The sequence below is a fragment of the Plectropomus leopardus genome, chromosome 3 (assembly GCF_008729295.1).
Source record: "Plectropomus leopardus isolate mb chromosome 3, YSFRI_Pleo_2.0, whole genome shotgun sequence".
NCBI lineage: Eukaryota > Metazoa > Chordata > Actinopteri > Perciformes > Serranidae > Plectropomus > Plectropomus leopardus.
This window is the reverse complement of record NC_056465.1, coordinates 24,706,258-24,725,502: the sequence shown is the minus strand read 5'-3', so window position 1 is coordinate 24,725,502 and position 19,245 is coordinate 24,706,258. Positions and strand designations below refer to the sequence as shown.

The following is a 19,245-nucleotide window of genomic DNA, read 5'->3' as shown; positions in this document are numbered from 1 at the left end:
AAATAAGAGGATGAAGGGCCCCTGGGCACAGATATGTAAAGGTCCCCGCAACCTCTCCTACACAGGAGCAGGACACACAGACTTTGTGGTTGCTTTGTATCTCTTTGTTGTATTTTTATATGTCCTTTACGCTATTTTGTGTCTTTTTGTAGTTTTTTGCATCTCTTTGAGGTAATTTTGAGTGTTTTTTTATTGCTTTGTGTCTCTGTAGTCATTTTTGGTCTCCTGGGATTGTTTTGTGTCTTTTTGTAGTCATTTGGGACTGGGTGTTTTTTAAATCTTGTTAGGCCATTTTGTGTTGCTTTGTAGTCATTTTGTGTCTCTTTGTGGTCATTTTGAGTCTCTTCCTGCCTGATAAGTGTTGACATTTGACATTTTGCAAGTAAAGGCCAGGGTGTCCCCTGACACATTGGGCCCCTGGGCCTGTGGACCATTAAGTAACTCACTATTGGTGCTGGAACTTTGATTTCCTTTTTGTTCACTGTAGTTAAACTTAGCTTCACCTCCACCATTACAATGCTTGTGATAAATACAATAATAATAATAATAATAATAATAATAATAATAAACTCTTCGTAATGAGGATTTTGATACTTGACAACATATACCACCTTTTTCCAACACATGAATACAAAATTAATGGATTACCTTTCCATGTTTATGAGTAAAAGCAAAACTTTGCAAGTCATTCTCCAAATAGATAGGGCTTATATACTGCATTATGTTCTAACGTCCCTCATTGTCCTGCAACTAGAGAGCTGGAGCTCAAATGCTGATAACAATATTAAATTGTAATAGTTTATTGGTCCCTGCAGGATCATTTCCTCTTTGCTCGCTTACTTGCCGTGAGGTCAGAAAGAGAACGGTGTCACCTTCAGGACAGCTCATAACAGAGGGTCGCTCATTTGCCAGACCTTAAACCTGAGTCATTTGGATAAAGATAAAAACAGTGATTCTGAGATGGAGAGCGGCATTACAATCTTGAGACTTTAAACACCAACAGGTGCAAGAAGCCATGGGGAATCTGGCAGAAAGCCACAAGTCAGTCAGTCAGTTAAAACATCCATCAGTTACGGCAAAAGAAAATTGTTTTAACAGTACAACCAATTCATTTCCACGATTAATTGGTCCAGTCAGGGTTTCCTTTGAAGAGGCAGAAAAGGAGAAGACTAAGTGACTGAATAATAGTTGTGACAGTTGTCCTGTGGGTGTAGGCTAGACAGCAGTGAAGTGACTATTGTACTATTTGTGCAGTCTGTACAGCACTCTAGTGACAATGCTCTTTGGGAGTCTAGTCTGGACTGTAGTGTTGTAACAATGGAGCTTTGCAGTCTGTGAATGTGAAAGTGTAGAATGGTAATTGTTACTAGTAATGCTCATGCACACGGTTACAAGTCATGACTGATAAATGACAATTACTCTTACAATGTATGTGCATATTACAGTGACACATCTTTCACACACAGTTCCTGGTGAATTACTTGGATAACCTTTCAGGCATCGCTAGTGATTCTCACTATTTACACATGCACTATATTCAGAAACATTTCCGTCTTGCATCTTTTTACACATGCCACTGCAATGCCAGGATAGATGGAGCAAGGGATAGTCAAGCAGATGGTGGCAATGCAACATTTATGGATGCCCATCACCATAAAAACTAAATAGAAGAAGAAGATAGGACAAGACCAGATGTTTTCGCAACAGAAGACATCTTTTATTATCATTTTTGGAAACACGTAGGGTGAGAGGCTGTTTTTGTCCTGTGCCAATGTTCTCGCAATGTATTTATTAAGTGTATTTATTTTATCTTGTATATCTTGTATATTATCAAAATAGCAACAGAAGCGGCAACTGTTAGATAAAGGTAAAATGTGCAACAACATCCCATTATAAACTGTGGTGATACAGAGACCCCATGGCTTACAAATCATATTCCAGACTTAAGAGAACATGCTTGTTTGGTACTGACAATGACAAATATCACATCATCAACATTTTCAGTTCTTTTTTCAGTGAAAATGACATGCAAAAATTACCATTTCCACTGAAATAGCAAAATCTGTCAAATAATTGTGATATGACATTTTTTTCCTTTTGCATATTGTGCAGCCCTACTCTAACTGAAAGCATCTTTTGTCAAACATGACCCTTTTAGTGTTTGTCCCTGCCATGTTACTGATTTTATTCAGCCATAGCTATGCAAGCATTTTCCCTGAAATATGACTCGGTCTTAAGGGTACATTTTTGCTGCCATTCACACATGACACCAAGCATGTTGGAGTATAGTCCGTTGACTTGACTGAAAACAATATAATTGTTTACACTGTGATATTGTGTTGTGTGTGTCATTCAGAATTGTGTACAGTTGTAACAGGTGTCTTCTTTATGGTAGACTGTAGTAACAGCTGCACTGTGACTGTGGTCTAGACTGCAGCATAGTAATAACAGCATAGAGTACGCAGTTGAAATTGCAGTGGTACAGTATGTGTTTTGTCTGTTGTAGTCAGTTTTTTTAATAGGTTCATCCTCTCTTAACTGCACCCCCCCCCCCCCCCCCCCCCCCAACCTCCAATTACTCCCCCCGTGCCCGCCGTTCTGCTTTATATAATCCCTCTGTTGTGTCAATGCGTTCTCATTCAGCACTCTGTGTAAGATCAGTTGTCTATGTGAATTTTGCGTGTGTGCATGTGTGTGTGTGTGCGTGTGTAGCAGATTGCAAGGCACATGTGTGGTGCATGTGTTTGTGTGTGTGTGCGCACATGCCCGCATGCGTGCTTAAGTGTGTGTGTGTGTGTGTGTGTGTGTGTGTGTGTGTGTGTGTGTGTGTGTGTGTGTGTGTGTGTGTGTGTGTGTGTTAAGTCTGGCAGCGGGGCACTAAGCCAACTGGCTGACGTCGCTTACCAAGAACACCCAGCACACTGCCCACCCAGAGAGTGGAGAAAGAGAGGTGTGTGTGTGTCTCCTGTGTGTTTTTATATTAGACTTTTTTTTTTAACTGAAACATTAAGAATTTGATGTAAAAAATAATTATTACTTCTTACAATACATGATGATACATCTGCATTCGATGTGAACAGTAAATACAACATACCAGACAACTGATTCTACAAAATATTTTAGCAAACCTATCCTGAGTAAAGTTATAAAGAAGTTTACTTGGGTCATTGTTGTCTTTCTCCGCTTTTTTTGTTTGTTTTGTTTTCAGCACACATCTACAAAGTACTGTGCTCATACTGTAGATTATAGTAAACTCAATGCCATCTGACAGTTGAGTGCATTCAATGAAAGTGTCTTATATCATGACGGAGACATTGTTGTGATTGTGCAATAAATTGGAAACGCCATTGTCTATAAAAAAAAAATTAACTGAACTTGCAATTCATAACTTTTCACACATTAAATTACCTTAAAGATAAGGAAGAACCATATGTGTTGTGACCTTTGATGATCATCGCAGCGGCCAGGTAATGCGCACACACAAGGTCATAATAGGAGTGTCTATTCTCACTCGAGTGAGATTATTCACACGGCAGCTATTCAGCTATTAACACCCATCCCTATGACTCACTATTAGTGATCCCACTGTGTGCAATGATTGGGTAGGATTTGTCACATTGACGTGTGAAGGCGGCTGGGGCTAGAGCAAAGAGGTCATATTTAGCGCAGCGCAGGTACGGGCCATTCTCAGATTTTTGCTGAGATTATAGTCAAGTCAAGTCAAGTCAGTTTTATTTATATAGCCCATTATCACAAAACATGGTTTGCCTCAGAGGGCTTTACAGTGTACGACATCCCTCTGCCCTTAGACCCTCACATCACCCAAGGAAAAACTCCCCAAAAAGAACCCCTGTAACGGGGAAAAAAAAGAGGAAGAAACCTCAGGAAGAGCGGTAGAGGATAGTGAGGGATCCCTCTTCCAGGACGGACAGACGAGCAATAGATAATGGTGAACTTACAAGAAAAAGCTCACAAATGTACTATCAGGAAGTCAGGGATATAGTTTACAGGACAAAACAGTCAATGAAGGGAGTAAGACGTGTGTTAGATGGATCAAGCACAGGACATTCGCATAAGAGACTGGATTCGAGTACCGGACTACAGTGGACTACATCAGCAACCTCTGCTGACACTGTCACGGTGCTAAATCTAACCTGTATTGCATTAGAAATAAGCAATATAACAAAAAATAAGACATAATATTACGTATTAATAATACACAGCTGATATTTACGCAGTTTCAGCTCCGATGTAACACAATACAACATGATAACAATTGGACGCTCATTTGCTGTTTCGACATGATGTCATTATTTTCCACTCAGGAGCGGCTGCTGAGTTAGGTGTGTACCAGTCCAGCTCTTAATATCAAACCTGTTTGAAAAAATATACACCAGCCCAACCCTAATCACTGTATTAATAATATTATATATAAAGAGTACATAGTGAAGAAGTAATTTTGCATCGCCATTTTTAATCATGCAATATTGACATTACTATATGTTCATTTTTGTTAATGTGGGTTGAGTTTGTGTTATCATTTGAATTAAGGTATCTGCAGGCTTCAGAATTTTATTTACTTAAAACCACAAAACATTTTTGTGTAAAGCTGTTCACTACAAAACCTAAAGGCTTTTGTGTACTTTTTTTAAAACTTTGACTGACTTATGTGTGGAACTCTATTTGCAAGAAAAGCTTATATGTAATTGAGGGGAACAAATTGTTTTCAATTTCTGGAGTAAACTTAGACAGAACATAAAAAAAACCCCATAACATCTCACTTACAGACTTTTTCATCGCTGCACATTTTTGCCTGCTTTTTGGCTCATTATGTCAGTTCAGCAGGCGGGTTACTTCAGATAAATGAGGTTGCAGTGTAATTCTTGTTTATCTCATCGCACTGTGGCGTTCCACTCTTCTGAACATGCCCCATATCGAACGTCTATCTGCCGCTAATAACATACACACAGCGCTGTCATCATTGGGGCAAGGCAGACAAAAAGCATTCCTGCATTTCTCTCAATGAGCTGCTCTCTCTCCCTTTCTGCTTCCTTCTTCTCTCACTCTCGTGTTTCCCTCCTCTTCCCACTCTTCCATCTTCAGGGAGTGTTTGCTTATTCGTTACCCCCTCCCTCCCTCCATCCCCCTGGTGTTGAGAGAGTGTCAGACGACGGTGCCAGACTCTCTCGCTCTCTCTTTCTCTATCTCCTCTATGCATTCTGCGAGGAACCCTGGCAGACTTTAAAAATGAGCTTTAGGAAGTGGGTCTAATCCAAGGTGATTTATCTAAATGGGACATTTGTGTGTGTGCAAATATATACCCGTGCATGTGTGGCTTTTGTGTTCATACAGTGTGTGTGTGTAGTGTGTGTGTGTGTGTGTGTGCTGCTTATGTGTGTTCGCAAGCAGCTTGTCTTTACTCCTGCATGTATTATTTGTGTATGTAAGCGTGTGGGTGTGGATGTGTGTAAAAGCCTTCACAAAAGCATTGTTCATCGGTGTCTCTCGGGTGAGCTTGTCTCTTTCATCTGCCCGCCCACACACACACACACACACACACACACACACACACACATATACACACACACACACACACACACACTACTGATGTTAAAACATTTATTAGCACGCTGCGCTAACCCACATCAGAGGTTAGGTTAGAAGGCTCTGACTTCTCCATTGTGTCCTGTCAGCGGGTGATGACTAAATCAGTCACGGCAGACATTCAGCTTCGCTGCAGCTTCTCTTGCAGCCAGTTTCATCAGAAGGAGGGCCAGAACAACAACCAGAGAGAGAGCTGACCTTGAATTTGAGGGGGTTTATATCTATAAGCACATGTGTACAGTGTGTACCGCGAGGGAGACCCAGTCCATCTTTATGAACGCTCCTGTCCTGTTTGCTGCTCCCGCTCCAGACAGTTCAGACAGGTTTAAGACTCTTAAAACAGACTCAATCCTTCCCTACATCTGGCCCCACTTAAATCCCCTGGCCAACTCCCACGGATGGCAGAGCAACGTTAGCTTAGTGAGGAGCAATCCCTGTTCGGATTCTGCCCTCTTCCTTCCCGCTAACTTACATCAGTCTCATTTTTACTTCTCCCGTTTTTGGCTTTTCTCTTCTTTCTACTCAAGCCATCTTCCATCTCCTTTGCTCTATCACACTCACACACAAAAGTGCATCCTTTTTGTCTTTGCTGTTTCTTCTCCCTTTTTTTCTCCCTCTCTGCCAGCGTCCTTGTTCTGTTTAGTTTTTTTTCTGCTGTTGCTGCCAATGCCCTTGTGCCCCCTCTCTCCCTCATATTTCTCTTTCATCTCTGTCTGTTATGCTCACTCTTTTTTTTTTACTCTATCTCACTGTCCCCATCTCTCTCTTCACTTCCCTTATTACTTCTGTTCTCTCCCTTCATTTTTTCTCCTCTTACCCCTCCCTTTCCCCCCTTTTCTCAAGCAGTCTGTGACTGTAATGTTGCTGAAGAGAACACAGTGTGTCAGCCTGAATCAGACAGATGAGCTGGGAGCGGAGTAAGAGGCTGAGAGCACCGCATTAATCCACACACACACACACACACACACACACACCACACACACACACACACACACACACACACACACACACACACACACACACACACACACACACACACACACACTTCATCTCTGCCTGAGGGGCTGTACTGAAGGGACGACACACACACACACACACAGACACACACACACACACACACACACACACACACACACACACACACACACACACACACACACACACCCACGAACACACACACACCCCACGAACACACATGCTCACTATGTTCCAACAAATGACCGCATGGCAGGCATGAGACAAAACACTAAGGCCATGATACAACCCTGATACAGGCTTCAAGATATAATATTCAGACAAAATTTAAATCAAAACATTGTGAGAATTTTAATAATATATATATAATGTACTATCAAAATAGAAGACACATAATATCAATATAAATTAATAACCTATATAATTGAGAATTTATGCTGCTTTGTTGAACAGTGGTTAGTTAACTTTTCGTATAGCGACAAATTCTGTTTGAAAGTGAGAATGTTTTAACAAGATAATTAAGAGAACTAGGGTTGATTTTGAGTTATTAAGTCATATTAATGTTTATAAACCACCAAGTTCCATTTATATGCTGTTCATAAACTGCAACACCTTCTGCCGCAGGCTTAAAGTAAGATCTACCAAAGACAGAGAACTCATTAAAGACATTTATCATGAAGCAACAACAAGACGTATAACACTTTAGTCACTAGTTTAAACTTTGATTCGTTTTAAATCAAAGTTAGCGTGTTGGGGGTGGGCGATATGGCCAAAATCTTTATGGTATATGGGGTTTCATATCATGGTAATGGTATTTATCATGATACAGTAATTGTTCTGTAAATTCCATTAAGAAATGGTTTAAAATAACCATACTGTGCTTCAGAACATTTGATTTTTTCTTTGTTTATTTGAAACTTCCATACAAACAAACAAAATTGCCTCACATGAGAAAACAATTAAGTTAAAGTCAAGTGTGCACAATTAAGGGGCATCTGTTGACATAAATGGTAAAAAAATATATATATATTTTTCATTCATTTATAACCCCCTGGAAATAAAAATCATTGTGTTTTTATCACTGCAGAATGAGTTGTTTATATCTAAACATGGATGTTGTTTCTACAAGTAGCCCAGAATGAACAAATATAACACTGGCTGTAGATAGGGCCATCTATATTTCCGCTATTTAACATTGGCCTCAGTAGTTCTTCTACACCCTTAGCACATGGTAGCAGTGTCAGTTCTGCAACCTAAATGCTATTCCTACACAATAAAAATAATCTACCTCTAAAAAATACAAGACTCAAAACGGTAAAGCTAAAATTCACAACACAACAACATAACTTCACTCTCTTCCTCCGTGTCTGTCCATATCATGTTACTCTGCAACTTCGCGAGGCTGCTGGAGTGGTGAAATCATACAAGAATACAAGAAGCCCTGATTTGCTCCTACAGTAAAAATGGTATTGCCAATCTCTGCAGTGGACACGTTTCTTCTACCATCGTACAGTATTCACCATCATATGGTCTAACCCTATGGTGCACAACCTGCAATAAGAGTAAGTCAGTCAGGGCAACGTCTAGCTTGTCTGGTAGAGTGTGCACCCCATATGGCTGAGGTTTCTCGATTTGATTCTAGCCTGTGGCCCTTTGCTGTTTGTCATCACCTTTTTCTTTTCCAAACTTTCCTGTCTCTGTTAAGCCAGTCTATCAAAGGGAAAATGACCCAAAAAAATCTTACAAGAAGAGTAGTCAGTCATATATATATATATATATATATATATATATATATATATATATATATATATATATATATATACTAATTAATTTGACAGCAAACCAAGTTGCCTAATTCTAAACTCCTTTGTAAAATTGAGGATCAGTTCATCAGGTGCCTCTGCTGCCTCACTTAAATGACAGCCTTAACAGGTCATTCAGCTTTAAGACCTGAATTGAGAATTGATGTCCACGCCTCAAATTTGTTCAGGGATTTGAAATGAAACCAAACTGCATTTCATTCGGGTTATCATGCTACTGACGTGACTTCTGACTGTTGTTGTGATCTTGCTACTGGAGGGCAGTTTAATTTTTAAAAAGCAGGAGACAGTTTTAAAATTCATACATGGTTTTCAGTCTATGGTTGCAGATCCAAAATGCTTCCAGACATTACTTCGCAGATGATTTGGTGTAATGATTGTTCACTGTAAATTCTGAATTCATTCGGATTTATTGCAGATTGAATATTATTTTTTTCCTCTTCCTCTTTGAATTTCAGTTAAAAAGTGACAGCCCTATTGTCTCCCCTCTGCCTGCTCAACAACACACAAAAAAAAATCATGTGTTTCCTCTTGTCATTATTTTGTATCATGAAATTTGATGCAACAATATTTTGGCTCTTGCTGACAGCATGGCCGTTCATTAACACCAGACCCCTGCGGCGCCTCTGTGCCTCACACGCACGCACGCACGCACACACACACACAAACACACACACACACACACACACACACACACACACACACACACACACACACACACACACACACACACACACACACACACACACACACACACACACACACACACACACACACACAGCAATGGAGAGGCCACCTAATGTGTTTCCCAACTGTAAGCTGTCACCCTCCAGCAGACATGTCTTTTTTATACAGTCCACTCCCCCATAAGAGTTTTGTCTTGTGTCTGACAGTAGGAATGACAGAAAGGCTGCAAAACAGTCAAGAAAAAAAAGTTTCTGCAGACATTTAATCGTAGAAAGAAAAAATGAAGACAGCCAGGGCAGCAACTGAACTACAAAAAATAGTATGAATACTATAAGACCTTAAATCTTAATCAAGATTTTCCCATTTTACACCAGCAAATCTTAAACAGTACACTTCATCTACACAGAGGGGGAATGAAGGAGAGAAAAAGGAGATTGACATAAAGGTGTTTTTGGATCAAAATGTTGACTTTTGGGGTTTTATGGTGCAAGACAGCCGTTTTATCTCCTCTTCTTTCACGTTCCACTGAGCCTCATGCTTGTGTATCTGCTCTTTACAAGATTCAACCTCAGGCCAGCAGGGGTTGAACGCAGCTCTCCAGGCAAGAGGCTGGCTTGCGTTTTGTGTAAGCATATGACCGACACGTCTACGCCCCCTGATTATCCAGGGCTACAATGCAACCTTATTTAAAAATACACAGTGGAATTCCAGGAGAGCGGTGAAATCTGAGAGCCATGAATTATAAATACAACAGGAGGAGAAAAGCAAGACGCCCACAGACACTCTCAATGTGTGTGACTTCATGTTTGTGTGTGTTTGTGTGTGTGTTTTGCAGCTACCACTAAAGTTACACATTGCCAGTGTCTCTCCACACATACAAAGAAATGAGGCGGTCTAGCAGAGCAGCCAACATAAAACATATATTCCATCCAAGAAGATACAGAGAGTGGGTCTGCCAAACACACAAATACACCATCTCCAAACCTGGCTCTGCTGTTTCACTGCAGCAACACTCAGGAGCAATTTGAGAGGGTTATGGCATCATCCTTCCAAGCATGAAATGTGTTAAACTCACCCATTGCCAGCTATAGAATTAAAGTAGTGAATGTGAGGAAAAACTTCCCGACTTTGAAAAGTTCGGTGCCATGAGGAGATATCTAGCAGGAGAGTAAAACTAACACCTCCTGTTAAAACATGATGGCTGGTAAAAGAGAACAGCTCTTTGCTACAGATATTGGCTCTTCTACAGCCTTTTGCTCTTTGCTTTATTTGTATCACATCCTCTGAATAGGTCAGTGCAGTGGGGATGTTTTCAGTCTATTACTATTAGTCTATTTCAATACTATTACCTCCATCTATTAGTGCATTTAGAATTTTAAAAACAGGAAAATCGTTAAAACTAAGCAATGTACTCCTTTCCCATTGCCAGTAGACCAGAGCCTGTACACAGTTACAGCAGACAATAATGCTACTCTGTTTTCTGCTCTGTTTTTTGTCTAGGGTATGTCACATTCAACCTCACAGACATGCTGATGAACAGGCCAGGAAACAGCAGAAAGCAGCATGGAGGCCAGTGAAAATATTATGGTGGTTGCCTCTCTTTTATATATCTTACTTATTCAGTTTCTCTCTCAAACCTGGTGCTGGCTAAATTTCAACAAGGTTAATCCGCTGCTTGGAAGGAAACAGAGAGCACTTTGTAGGGGCTTGTCATCATATTGCACCGGAAAAGGGCAAAAAGCGTGTCCACTCATGTATTGTTACTGTCGAACGAAGCTGATCAGAGCTGGAGCCAATAAATACCCATGACTTCCACAGAGTAATTTGTCCTGGGTGTGACTGCCAAATGTAGCCTTTCCCATTAAATAAAAAAGCCAGATGTTAATGGGACTTTTTGCATTGGGAAAGGGGCTATAGTGATAAGATTAAACTTAAAAAATTCTAATAAGCTAGATAAAATATTAGTAAAAGCCAAGATGATGGCTTAAGGTTCTTACCACAACAGTAAGACATGTCACATGGCATTTCTAGGGCTAGGCAATATATCAACATTATATCAATATTGTGACAATAGTCTAGATATCATCTTAGATTTTTGGTATCCTAATATTATATCAAGTGTTGTTTTTTATTGGTGTAAAAGGCTGCATTACAGTAAAGTGATGTCACTTTCTAAACTGTGAGGCTTTATCATTTGCCTTTACCCACTTTATAATTACATCCACATTACCCCACAATATCATTGCAATAACAATATTAAGATATCTGATCTAACGTAGTGTGATATTTTCCTTCATATCACCCAGCCCTAACCTGCACTGTCACTATCTTGAAAATTTCATATAAAATAATATGATATATTTAGACTGTTTTGGTAGCTCAGTTCAAGTTGAATCATTTTCAGGTGGAATGTGCAAACATAGAAAGTTTCCATCAAATTTTCAGATATTTGCCTTTGAGGGAAATCCATACGTAATAAGAATTGTGAAAGTAAGCAAGTTTTGACCAGATTGGCTGATGATCAGACAATGACAACATTGGCACAATACCAACACACATTTAAACTTACTCTGAAGAAAAAATCAGATAAAGTTATCACTAAATGCAGTAAGTCCTCCAAAAAAAAACCAAGCGTTTTCTGATGTGCTGCCCCTGTTGGCAGGACATCATTATTTATCAGTGTCCTCTAAAATGGTTACCTTGGCTAAAAAAAACAAAAAACTTTTGTTTTATGCTGTGACATCACGATAACTGATGTTTGGTTGAGTTTAGAAACACAAATGGCTTGGTTACGGTTGGAGAAACACTGTGCTTTGGGTTAAAATAACTATTTGGATAAAGTTGGAAAATAATCATGCTCATTATTTAAAGATGTTAAAAACCTGAAAAAAAAATGTTGACTTTTGGTAGAAAACGGGAAGCGAAAATAACACCTCCTACTACAGAGATAGGAGGTCTGGGTGGTACTTTGTGGCTACTTCCTCATTTGCTCTCTACGATTGTGATGGTCATCTTCAACATAAATATGCTGTTTTAGGCAGCTGCTGAAATGATTAGTGCTGCTGTTTCAATAGTCTCATCAAATAATCGCTGAAGACCACATTGCAAAAACACCCTAATGATGCAAAAATAAACTCAAATTGCCACCTTAGTGAGAAATGCATGTTTTCTTAACTGTAATGTCTTCTTTGGTGTATGTGTTCATAAAAAATTCCACATGCATCAAACCTGTGTGACTCTGTATAACCATCTCCCTACTTTCCAACCCCTAACCCTTGTATTTAAAGAGCTTAAAACTGATGAATAGTAAAGGCAGGAGCAGTGCAGCGTGGTGAGCAGAGCCCCAGCCTGTGGAAACAGGCCTCAGTGTGGATGACAGGCCTAACGAGCTAAATATAGCCTTCTGGGTTATCTCCTCTGTGGGCGCAGCGAGTCCGTTGTTGCTTCACATTATTTACGTGTCTGTGCGTGCACCCTCTCTCTCTTTCCCTCTCTATCTCTCTTTCTTTCATTTCACGCCCCCCCACACAAACACATCACTATCTCTTTCTCTTGCACTCTGTGTTGCATACTCTCCTTTTTCTCTCTCCCTCTCTCTCTCCATTTCATCCCTTCACAGCATCTTTTTTTACCCTCCATCTCTCTGCTCTGCAATTCTGTCCCCTGGTATCTCTCTTTCTCATTTCATTTCTCTCATTCTCTTTAGCATTTTTTTTACTCTCTCTCTCTCTTCTCCTCTGTATCTCTCTCCTGACTCCATCACTCTCTCCCTCTCCTCTTTTATTCTCTTTATCTCTGCCTCTCTTTGTATCCTTCCCTCCCTCCCTCAGCAGCTCCCTGTTTTTTTCTGTCTAACACTCTCTGAGCCTTTTTTTCTCTCAAGCTATCTTTCCCTTTGAGCCTCTCTTTCACTCCCCTCCCTCTCATTTTCGCCCCCTCTTTCCCTCCCTCTCATTTCTGCCTAAGAAGTAGCATAGCACTGTGTTAGCCACAACACTACAGTGAGCCCCAGTTCAAATAATATAGCCTGAAGTACTAACCGTCTGCCATGCTAACCTATGTGTCATCTGCACCTGCAGCTCCTTGACCTCTCGCCATAGGAGCTGTTAAAGCTTAGGGCCCTATCTTACACCCAGTACAAAGCAGGATATAGCGCAATACTGTCACTGCTAGTTTCTGACCAGTGCAGGTGTAATTTTCACAGCCAGCACCCATCATGGATGTACGAAGAAACCTGGTTACAGCATTAAAGACGGGTCTCATTTATTCTTATGAAAGTTGCTCAGTGGTTTATGGAGCCAAAAAAACTCAGCTTTGCAGTATGATATTACCCAGATGACTGCCGCAGCTTCCGCATAATTGGGCCCATAGAGCAGGCGCACTTGAGACTTCCGGCTACTTTCGGTTTAGTGCTCCACTAACTTGAACAGGGATGAAATTATTCAATCATGCGGCTCTTTTAGACTTTCCAAATGTTATCTAACCGAATGGTTTTAAAGCCAGATAGTGAAACGACTCATTTTGGGTGAGTTGTGACAATTTTTAAAAAAAAATGGATCCAATGATTTACAGATGTCTCTTTCCAAATGAAAGTCTATAGGAAAAAGTCTTTTTGGGATCAATCGCATCACATAACAGACTTCTGAATTGTCACTACGAAAAGTGCACTTCCTGGGGGCCTAGTGCCCCTAGTGCAAATGTATTTGCGCCCATCTGTGCACAAATGGATGTGTAGGTCTTAAAATGGGCTGTGTTAGCTACACTGATGGCACATTGCGCTATTGACTTTAGGCCAGGTTTTATGTTGCAATCACCTTCTGCTGCCTCAAAATAACAGTGTTTTCTTGCTGAATCAAGGCTGCATTATTCAGATAGCAAAATGCACCTATGTAAGCAGGTACACAACACATGTACATGCAAATGGATGCAGTAATATGTTGCAGGTGGGTGAAATAATACATCATTAATGAGGAAAATATTAATCGCATTCTGAAAAATGTGAACATAACAGAGAGCAGAAAACAGCTGTAGAGCCCGACTTTACATTAAGAGAGACGCTGCGCGCATTCACTCACAAGGGGCAGAGGCAGCATAACTTTATAATTTCAAAAGCTAAAAGTTTAATTCTGTTTCCTCCATCAAGTTTATACAATTTTAGTTTTGATGCTTATATGTCCCACAATATTTGCAGCAGTAACATTACTGTGCTTAATGCATTACTCTTAGCAGAGAACCACTTAATCCTCCCATTTGCCAAATCCACCATGTAAACAGTAAACAGCAAAGCACCTGGTACAGGCACACCTGGATTTTACAGGGAATGAGAGATGAACCTCTGATTGGCATGTTACACCCAAAACACACCTATAATTAATTAAAGGACAATATACAACCCCTTTGCACCTTACTCTGCAGATCATGCACCATTTAACTAGCAAATGTGGTTTTGGACACGCCCTAATTGCATTTACACCATGTATTTTAGAATATGCACTATAACTCACTTTAAAAGGGCCCTAAGTGTTGAACTTACATATAACATACAGCAGTAGATACTCTTGTGCTATTTCTGCTTACCAATGGCACAATGGGCACAAAGGCCATGACATTTAATATGCACAAGGTTTAATCAAATGTCATCCATTGCCCCTGTCTAAGAAAAGACAGAGAACCGTGTCTACGCTGGCACGCCACCGCTCCTATTATATAAGATCGGGTGGTGAGGATTTGCACTGAAGAAGGTGGATGTTTGTCTGGGCTGCTTGTTCCACATAGTCCCTCTGTGAACCACAGCTAAAATGGGGAGTGCCTGAGATTAGGGAAGTAGGTGTTTTTGAGAAGTCTGTGGTTTTGAGAGGTTTTTCTTTGTGTGTGTTCTGCACCGTATCGCATTGATGTCTGCATGTTTCTTGTTGTATTTTCTTACCACTTTGAGAAAGCAAAGTGATGATTTTTTTATGAAGTTTTGACAAGTCCCTCCTTTTATAAAGGACTAGTTGAGGGTTCATGTTTTAATAGTTCAGGATCCTTAACAAAACCACAACAAGTTTTTGGTTTTGCAGTTACATGGATTTTCGTATTATGCAGCACAGGATTTATTCAAAATTATATTGTGTTTAAGCAACTGCCAGAAAATGCAATAACTTAAGTAATAAAGTAAACAACCTTATACTGGAGATGTGAATAACTACTACAATGTTTGACAGTATAATCATTATGCTATCAGTATTAAACATTTTAAAAGCACATTTTGTAAAGTAGCAATATGCCATTATCACACTGTTGTTTACATAGTTATTCTCAGTGAACATTTATGTCATATTGACATGTTCTCAATTCTCAACACCCAAACAACTTTACACTCAAACCTGTGTGTGCTTGGCTCCTGAGCAATACACACTCCATGACATAGTTGCATCCACTAGAAATGCTACAGTATAGAGTGGTGCAGGAATGAGTCCTAAAACCTTAGTTCACATATAAGCAGTCCTGCTCCCCTCGTCTCAAAGTCAATGTTTTTTACATACATTTTTGGTTATACGCCTAAAATAAGGTCCGTGGTTACTCATTTTGTTTTGTGTCAGTAAATACCCCACACGTAAATTTTGAAACCTTATAGTGTCTTGAAAAAGACTGATAATAATTGAGACTACAGAATGTCATCAGGGCGAGCATGGCTTTACAGCCTCATTGCGTCGGCAACGCTGAAGTCATGCAGCTGTGGTGTAGTTTGTTTATAGCCTAACATTAGCTTTTTACTTTGGGTGAAAAACAACAGAAGTGGTGTTCATTCCTGAAGATTATCTTTCTGAACAAAATGTTTAAGCAAATGTTTGTTTGTGCAGTAATCCAAAATCCAGTGGAGAAACCCAATTGGCTTTTTGTTGCAGGAACCAGGGTGATGCTTACTTATCTGGTAGCCCACAAAAAAAAAACGTCACCCCTGCAGAACTCTAGACACGTCATTTGATAATAGCTGGCTGTTTGGTACTAGGCTATTTCCATGAACAAAAGCATTCACTCTGAAAGATTTACTGCTGATGCTTGAAATGTTAAAGTTAGCTACAATGTAACATCTGCAATATCTGTGATCTCTCTTTCTTAATCTATTCTTAAAAGTACTGTAGCGAGCAACGGAGAGCAAGCTGTATCCAGCATTACATTCGACTGTGTAGCACTTAACAGGGGTTCCCTCTGGGGGTAGTAACACAGTCCTTATAGATATGTCCCATAGATCTTGCACTCGACACAGCACTTTCTTGGGTCCTCAGAAACATGACCACCTAGTATGAAGCCGATGATGAACAGTTGTTAAGAAAATCGAAGGACAAACAAACAGACAGAGACTCCCTCCATTTTAGTTAGATAAGGATTAGTTGGAGCCTGAGGAATTAAGACCATCAATGGAAGGTCCTCATAAGAACAGAAGAGCACAGGTGTGTGTGTGACTGTAGATGAATGAATGTGTGTACGCTGTATCTCCTGTGTTTGTATGTGTGTTTTATCTGTTTATCTTCTGCCTGTCTGTCTGTGTGCTTCTATATCCATTTGTCTGTCTGCCAGTTTCCCTGTCTGCCTGCCTGCTTTCCTTTCTCACACTCAGTCTATTTGTCAGTCTATCTGTCTGTCTGCTTCTCTTTCTCTCTCTCTCTTTCCGTCTACCCATCTGTGTGTCTATCTAGCTTACGGCCCTGATCCTGCCTGCTCTCCCAGGTTTATGAAATGCGAGCAGCTTAGCAGATGGTGCATATCGTATTCTGGTCGGCTCTGTGTGGGTTTTGTACCACAGACGAAGGCTTACGATACATGTGAGCCTTTAGTCGCGCAGACACACCGACGCAGAGGGAGCTTGGGCTGTTAGCGCACGAGAGGAAACAGACAGAGGAAGAAGAGACACAGACTGAGTCTGAAGGAGGAAAAAAATGGGAAGAGATGTGGATGAGAAGTGGGTTTTAAAGAGAGGTATGAGTGAGGAAGCTAAATAGTGTGCAAGAAACACAGGGAAAAAACTACCAGTTTAGTAATGGATTGTACAACTTGTGGAGATTTTAAACTGTGTTTCAAGATTTTTTTTACCACCGCAAATAACATGCTTTTTAATGCAAATACTGACCGGTTTTAGAAGATATTAATGATTAAAACTGTTTTATCAAGCCACTGGATATTTTGGATATGTGGATGTGTCATTCTACTACGCTTTACTTTTGATAATCTGTTTGTGGGTTTTGAAATATGTCAATATGTCAACTGACAGAAAAGTGACTGAAACAAATCTTGAGAGGAACACCAGAGAAGTGGAGAGACAAACACAGCTTTTGCTCCTGAATGACATAAACACTAAACAACGTCAATCCAGCTAATCAAAACCATAGATACAACTCCTCTGATTGTAATTTCTAAATAAGAACCCATCAGGCTCTTTTCTGAGTTTCTGAGTGGCCCAGTCAGACTAACAAATCACCGTACAGCTCTGCTAAAAGTCTGATTGGACTCACCATGATGTAGTGCCTCTGCATCTCCGTCTTCTCACTGGCCAGCTTCTCACACTCCAGCTTCAGGCTGCACAAGGACGAAAAAGGACACACACACGGATTAAATGATATATTTGCATCCACTGAAATGAATTGTAATTTCCACAGGAGTTATATATTGCAGAGGTCGAACAGAGTTTAAGGCTGTGTAAGGATACCAAAAAAATATTCTTGCAGCTGGGCTACCTATTACTGCTAAAAGTGTCACTGAAAATTATCACCTTCAACTGCCAGCAGGGTGGGTCTTATTCAACACTGCAATTCATCACACCTCCATACGAGGTCAGTTTGGCAAGTTCTGAGTCGAGTGTGTCTAGGGCTTGGCAATATATCAATATTAATATCTTGATATGAGACCTGATAACGATTGTTTCTGGTTTGAAAAGATGCATTGCAGTAAAGTTGTATAAATTTTTGAACTTACTATACTGTTCTAGCTTTTCTATTATTTACTTTAACCCACTTTGTAATCCACATTAAAACTGATTAATTAGTAAAAATATCATTGTGTAAATATTTTCTGAAAGCAACAACAGTGGACTGCACAATAACATCAATATTGAGGTATTCGAGCAAAAATATTGTGATATGTAATTGTCTCCATAACATCATACCCTTAGTTAAATGTGTATATTGCTGAGTTTATGTTGAGTTCCCAGCCCAAAGGGTCCTGACAAAGCATCAAATTCAAGGTTTTGTCATTTTGTTCTGCTCTGCTTTTTTCCTGCATCAAGTCCATATTCAATTATCTCCAAAGTACTTCCAAATGTGGTTCAAATGCGAGGCATTGTTTCCACTACTGGAACCCCCACCAGGCCAAAAAAAAAAATCCTTTTCTTGTTGTTTAATGATAAAAATAATGCAAAAAGCCAATTCATTTGAAAATCAATTCTTTGATTTTTCCTTTTCACATTTATTTATGGTCGTGCTTCTCTCTTCTCTGTTTCACTGAGGGTGGGAATTTATCTGCCCACATACACACAAAGCAGCGGAGCACAGGAGAGAGAGACAAGTGAAGTGAACATTAGTTGTGCTGACAACAGCTAGTTATTTTGCGTGTAAGAGCTAGTGCCATGGGCTTAAGCTAATAATGATGACCAGCAAAAACATGTTGTTTTGTCTTTGAACCTTGATGGTTATTTTTGAGCTCAATTTTATGCTTTTGGTAAATGTTCTATTTTTTACAGATAAACTACGAAGGATTTTCCTAACAAAAAACAATGCATAAAGTCATACAAAGGTAATTCCTCTCAATCATCACTTAGTTATGACACACTATAGGTGTTTGACAGTGTCTTTTTATGCAGAGACTCGGCCCCTTTGCCTGGATTTTCTTCTTATTTTATGTGCTTGGGATGTTTATGGGCATGAACCCCCACATTGCTCAGGTGAGGTCACGACCATGTGCCAGACTGTAAGCAGCATGCATCCAAGAGATACAGTGCCTAAAAAAAAAAAGAAAACAAATATAGCAAAGGAAAAAAATAAACTCGTGTGAACAATCCTACACTTAATACCTTTAAACCATGTTTAGTGGACACAATTTAATTACTACTAATAATAATAATGATGATGAATTATTATTATTATTATATCGTGATGAAAATTCTGATTTACCTTGCAGTAAA

At 39.8% G+C, this 19,245-nt stretch overlaps 1 protein-coding gene across 2 annotated transcripts in view; it reads right to left on the bottom strand.

Annotated features, from left to right (window-relative positions):
- tle2b (TLE family member 2, transcriptional corepressor b) overlaps positions 1-19,245 on the bottom strand; it is a 100,632-nt gene that overhangs the window by 63,427 nt on the left and 17,960 nt on the right. For both annotated transcript variants that reach the window (XM_042481359.1, XM_042481365.1), the window contains exon 3: positions 17,582-17,645. In XM_042481359.1, coding sequence (XP_042337293.1) covers positions 17,582-17,645 — 64 coding nt within the window. The remainder of the gene's footprint in view (positions 1-17,581; positions 17,646-19,245) is intronic.